Source organism: Pieris napi, chromosome 17 (genome assembly GCF_905475465.1).
Source record: "Pieris napi chromosome 17, ilPieNapi1.2, whole genome shotgun sequence".
Classification (NCBI taxonomy): domain Eukaryota; kingdom Metazoa; phylum Arthropoda; class Insecta; order Lepidoptera; family Pieridae; genus Pieris; species Pieris napi.
This window is the reverse complement of record NC_062250.1, coordinates 7,483,659-7,490,408: the sequence shown is the minus strand read 5'-3', so window position 1 is coordinate 7,490,408 and position 6,750 is coordinate 7,483,659. Positions and strand designations below refer to the sequence as shown.

The following is a 6,750-nucleotide window of genomic DNA, read 5'->3' as shown; positions in this document are numbered from 1 at the left end:
GCGCGGCGCAGGCGCAGAGCCGGCGTGAAACAGATAAGGCACGGATGCGACTTAAATTATATCAAAGAGGCGAAGAGACGGCACAAAGAGTCATTAACGCAGGCTGACTTTATCGTGATAGCATGTCTTCCTCTTCAGATGACGAAGATGCGCTCGCTTTGCTGCTACTCATTAATGTGCAGAGACACCGAAGATATTGGTGACGTGCCTGTGCCACGACGCTTGAGTATAATTAACAACGTGCCTACGTACGACTGTGTGTTTCGCGCCTAACACAATACTAGATGTATTAATAGTTAATTTACGTTAGAGTCATAAATATTTTTTATCCATATTATGTATTACATTTTCTCATCCGCTGTAGACCATTTGATTTGAAAACTGACAACAAATGTAAATGAAGAAAAAAAAAAAAAAGTTTTCCTGCATTAATAAAGGTTTATTCATTTCTACTCATTTACTTTTACATGTCCATACAAAATAAACAAATAATAAGATTAACTACGAAATTTAATAGAAATAAAATAAGAATTAGATCCAAGAAAGAACTGTAGTGTTTTTTATGTTTTGTTATGGATGACCCCAAAATACTGCGTGTTATTCACTACATTAGAAGAACATAGTATATTAGAAGAAAAAATAACTATAACACGATAATAGGCTTTGAAGGATTACAGAAATAGAAGCAAAGATGTTAAGACTTATTTTTATCTCATGTAATATACATTTCGAAGCTCCCTTTTGAAAATGATTTTCATAAAGTTCTTTATTGAGTTTTATTAGCTGTTATATTCAAGAGTTTAGTAGTACTTCGCTGAGACTTCCCTCGCTTTGATGTAGCTCCTATAGGGTTTATGATTAGGATTTTCTTAACTCGATCTTTCTTCTTCCTCTGAGTTTTCAAAACACCCGTTTGATAAGTGCATATCGATTCACACTGAAAAATATTTCATATACAGTAAGCGAACCTTCGAATTTGCCATATAAAAAAAAATCAATGATGCCTTTTATGTCTCGACCTCAGATTTCTGTATCTATTTCGTGATCATTTGTTTTTTGAAGTGAAACTTCTTTAGGCGCATGAGGGTAAAATTTTTACGGATGAATGATGAATGAACACGGTAATAATAATATTGGCATCACGAAGATGTGCAGCGTTTTTGTCGAAGAAAAGGGAGACCGATTAAGAGAGTGAGAAAGGCGAATTACCTTATAGAATTTCTTGATGGGAATTTATGAAATATTAGTATTTTATATTTTATGCAAAATAATTAATTGAAAGTGACAAATTGTAAATTAAAATGCCACGTCTTTTTATTATCGAAGCAATAAATAAAAAAATAAATTTTTTAATTTGTATTAATTTTCGACACTTTCAATATTTTAATGACAGTTAAATTCCTAACATAAGATATGTTTTCCCTCCTTTTTCCCTCCCTCTAAGTCTCGGAATTCTAAAGTTTTAGATTTTTATAAATATGAACAAGAGTTAAAAAATTGGTCTGCCAAAAAAGTTTCACTTGTGACATGTGTACTTTTTTAATAGGAGAGGTGATCAGCCTTCTATGCCTGACACGCCGTCAACTTTATGAGTCTAAGGCATGATATTTTATTTCACCCTACAAACGAATGCACAGTGCACACCTATACAGAATCCATTGGTACACAGCTGAGATCGAGCCTACGACCTCAGAGATATAACCTCTGAGGCCAACACTGCTCTTAAAATACAATATATAAATTAATCATTGTAAAAGTCTCGCTTAATATCAGCTATATGCAATCGCCATGATACCTAATTAACCCTATTTGTATTATTGCAAAAGCTAACAAACAATTTTGGACTTAAATGAAATACTAATGTATATTAATTAAAAATCATGAGAGAATGTGTTATAAAGCCTAACACTTATGTTAACATTCACTTGCAGTTCAGTTTTTGTTTCAAATTAGCACTATTTTTATAGTGGCTAAGTATATAAGTATACTAGGAAAATCAAATAAATTTTAACATATGAACATTGAACATGCTTGTGAACATTCATGTGTTGTAAATGATTGCTGCAATATAGTTGTTGGTCATGGAAAGTGGGCTATACAATGTAGCATACGAGAACGAGTAACTATAGAAAAATATTATTATTGAACTGTTTCTAACCCACCTGTTCTTTATTATAGAAGTTATTTCTATTTCCACCACAGCCCGAATATATTCGCTCTTTACAAACCTTCCAAATGGGATCATAATACCACCGCGTGAGGGATCCGAAACAAAATCCATAGTCAAACGTGAGGCTGCACCATCTCGGACGTTGTCCTGGAAAAAGTATGAAAACGTTATATTATGAACCGGTTTTATTTAGTTATCACAGCCTTGCGATTCTGTAACTCACTTTTCGAACTCACACAGCGGTTTTGGCATCGGCGGTCGCTCTCAAATCAGTCGTGAAGCAGCCGATGCGAAAACCGCTGTGTGAGTTCGAAAAGTGAGTTACAGAATCGCAGGGCTGCAGTGGAATTTATTTTAATGGATTTTGTTTGAATAAAAGTATGTTTATTTCGGAATATAGACCTGATTGTTCCATACTTAAACACAAATCTTTAAATAAAGTGAGGAATGCAACTAAGATTAAATTGTTTCAATATATCTTAAATTAAGCTTAATAATGTTATGATTTGTAAAATCAATCCAATATAAGTTTTAATACGCACGTCTACCGTCGGGAGCCCTCAAACAATTTTGAATGCAATCGTATCTTGAATCGAATCTATTTCCGTTGCCTTGACAACCACCCCAAAAAAATTTTGAGCAGTCTTTGGTTTTTGGATCAAAGTAGTACATAATGATTTCACCGCGACACGGCCCTTTGTCTGGGTTTAAAAGACATGTTTTGTCGATCACTGAAAATATACAAATTTATGAAACTTGGGTTCAGTCAATCATGTAAGGTTGACTGAACCTAATGAGTTATTGGAGTCGACTTCATATTCATTTCCTTACTTTAAATAAATAATAGTTTAGTTGCTCGATGGACGAAAAATATGGCACAGAGCGCCCCACGCTTTTTCACAATAATACCAGTATTTTTTTTCATTACCATTTTCAGCCTAAATTAGGAATTATTTTTCACTTTTTAGTTTAATGTGCTTTAAAAGCGTGTGTTCTAGTTTTTTTAAACAATTTTTTTTTCCGGATTATTGCATTGTCATCGATCTTTGACAGGTGCGCAAAGTTTGAATTAAATCTGCCCGTTAAAAGTGGGTCAAAATCGAGTCCGAAGGAGTCGGTTACATACATACATACATACATACATATCTACAGGTGAAGCTAATATAAAGCGCGTAAAAACAGGGAATCTGTTTATCATTAGTGGTTGTCTTACTATTTACTCGTAAATATATATTTTATTCTTGTTGTGCACAAAATATCGTCACTGTAAATCTTGTGTTATCTGACAGGGTTTCTGGACGCCGGACCCAGCCACATTAAGTTGAGTAAGGGGCTTTCTAGTCGTACGTATGTCCCAGAACAGATACAGAGGCCGTGGGGTAGACATATATTTACTTTTTTTATAGAACAGGGGGAAAACGGGCGGGTGGCTGACCTGATGTTAAGTGATACCGCCGCCCATGGACACTCTCAATGCCAAAGTAACACCAAAACCGTGTCTGTTTTTATTTGTTCAAATTAGATTAAAAAAAGAAAATACTTTAAAATAATGTTTGCCTCTAGTAGTGGAGGAGATAAATACCTACACGTAATTCTACTTTATGAGATGAAGTTATTTTTTGAAAGAGGTGATATAAAGATTTTTTGACGTGACAACGTCTTATAATTCTAGGGAGCCGGCTGCACGAAAAAGCATGACGCATGCGGCGTTACCTCGCTCTGAGGCGTTCTATTTAAAGCTTAAATTGCAAGCGAGAGCGCGGAACGAGCGACAAAGGCACAATCGGCCTCCGCGTTCGGCAGCGTTCGACATCTTTATTGTATATAAAGTATATATCGTATTATTATTATATTGTAATCGATCAATTCAATTGTGATTTCTATTTACCTCCTTCTCTATATCCATACAAAATATCTATCAAACGAATAAAATAATTTTTTTTTTTTAAAATGCATCAGTATTTTCCTATGACGTTGTCACGTTCAACTATCGTCAGTAAACCGACTTTACAGACAACCGATATTTTGCCAGTGCATTGGCGGTCTTTTCTTGAAACACTCTAAGTCCAAGACACAAGGACACCTGGGGAGTGAGACTATTAAACTTACTTTGAATCCTCGCTCCCATCCGAATTCAAAACACACTACTTTGTCAAAAACGTCTACTATTACTATTATTTATTTGTTATGTTACCTTACCTTCTGATACGTAAGGTGTCACACGTGTAACCGGTTCTTTGTACGTATGATATCTTTGTTTAAGCGCCAAAATATTTTGAATGAAAAGCGTTATTAAAACTAGCAACATTTTTTAACATTTCGTGCAATTGAGTTTATTGTTCGAGAAAATTCAAATAAAATTTTATGATTGTAACTATATTGCTTTTTATTGTTATAAATCAAATATTCATTCCTTGTATTAAAATACTTGTGACATTTTTGCAAATATAGGAAAATACATATCTATATATAAATAAAAATTAATCACAATATTTGTTGCTAAGTTCAAAAATCGAAGAAGGCTGGACCAAATCGAGTATTTGATAATATGATAATCTGCACAGATTTAATATAATCTATGTTATCTTGGAGGTCCTATATTTTTTGATACATTAATTTTTGTGACCTATTTTAATAGAGAGTTATTACAAGTAAGAATCATTATTCATGAAATGTCTTCCTAGGATATCGCCCATCATGTGTGGTGATTTCAACATGGGGAACTATAACTCAAGATAACGATAAAAATCTCTAATAAAAAAAAGTGCGTACGTACAAAGTTCACATGTCAGAAGTGAAAGTTCTTTGGCAAACTAATTTTTAAGTCTTGTTCATATTCATACAAATCTAAAACCTTAGATTTCCGAGACTTAAAGGGAGGGAAAAAGGAAGATATGTTAGGAATATAATGTATTTAATTGTCATTAAAATATTAAAAGTGTCGAAAATTAATATAACTTACAAATTTTATTTTTTAAATTCATTTCTTCGATAGTAAAAACACGTGGCATTTTAATTTACAATTCGTCATTTGAGGTTTCAATAAATTATTTTGCATAAAATATAAATTACAAGTACATATTTCATAAATTCTCTTTACTAAGTATCAATTTAAAAAATAGAATTTCTATTAGGTAATTCGCCCTTCTCACTCTCTCTCAATCCGTTTCATCCGTAAAAAATTTACCCTCTAGCGCCTAAAGAAGCTTCACTACAAAAATTAACTATACTATGAACGGGAGTTCGTTTTCACTTTAAGAAAGGATTGGTGAAAACTTAATAACGGCATTCAAGTATCTAAGCAACATTGAAGAACACACTTCATATGTTATTACACAAAGCAATTCGCTCGCGAGTTCTTGAGCAAATCTCATAATTTAGTCATGTGAATGTAAATTAAGAGAACCCGTGTAAAACCTAACTTTCTGCAAAGTTTTCTTTAAACAATGCGCGAGAATTAACTTTGTGCTCATAAATTAAGGGAGACGTGAAATAAGTGGTGTGCCCATATCTGATGTGGGTTTTGTAATATAAGACTGTTTACATAATATACCTACTAGTATCTACATTAATATCTACGAATAAGAAGTTTTGCTTATATTCTGGATCATAACCGTGGGTCTTGGGCTAGCATTCTGTAACTTCTAATAGTGATAGCGATAGAAATCCTTCCTTGAAGTGGCGTCCATGAGTTGGGTTACTAAAAAAATAAAACAAAATAAAAATGTATATTCATTTCAAGTATGCGTTATAATCATGGTTCCCAGCTCATCCATAACAAATATCTTTACAAGAATTTGTAGAATTTAGAAGAGTTGTCTCTCTCCCTACACTATAGCGAAGGGGTCGATGGCTGACCATGCGTCGTACTCGAGAATGGGTGCTACTTGTGGTGACTGGCCAAACTTGGATCGTTATATATACGGCTACGTATTATAATTTTTTACCTTGATATACATGATATAACGGTTGCTTACAAACTTTATAAAAAGGGCATTGGTTATTGTAAAGGAACGACTAGTGACGGAGACTTTATTTTCAGTTCTTCTACGTTCTGCGTCCTTGATTTGACATTAACTCACCTACACGAATAAAATATTGAGCTTTTGCAACCAATTTCGGTATAAATTTCTTCAATATCCACAGATAGTCATGATATCTCAGATATAGGACTAAAACCCAATATTGGAGTCTGGATATCGCTTTCACTTTTAGATCCGCCGCTGGCCGAAACTCCAAATTAATAGAACAGAATAATATCAAAAAATTCAATGAACGTAACCTGCGTGCATTTTTTCAATGCTGCAATCATTAAAGTGTTTCTGTTTATAGATTTATCGAGAACATTAAAAAGAAATAGCAACACAGATAGAAATAATTAATAGTATTCTAAAATATAAATAAGTAAAATAGGGTAATGAATATCTGTTAATTCTAAAAGGTTTTCCTCGGATTACCTCAGATTTCTGAATTAACGATAAGTTTTTCACATGATAATGGTCACTCTTATGACACACGCCATTGATTTCAGGTCAAAGTCCAACGTACGCCCAGCAAGCGTTAATTGCGTAGAATTGCCC

General features: G+C 33.5%; 1 protein-coding gene across 1 annotated transcript; it reads right to left on the bottom strand.

Moving 5' to 3' along the window:
* Nucleotides 1–553: 553 nt before the first annotated feature.
* LOC125058049 (BPTI/Kunitz domain-containing protein-like) lies at nt 554–4,509 on the bottom strand. Its single transcript, XM_047662057.1, has 4 exons — nt 4,370–4,509; nt 2,713–2,901; nt 2,163–2,317; nt 554–937 (listed from the first exon to the last, which is right to left on the bottom strand). The coding sequence occupies exons 1-4, from the start codon at nt 4,476–4,478 to the stop codon at nt 767–769; spliced, it is 624 nt and encodes a 207-aa protein (XP_047518013.1). The 5' UTR covers nt 4,479–4,509; the 3' UTR covers nt 554–766.
* Between the last annotated feature and the right edge of the window lie 2,241 nt (nt 4,510–6,750).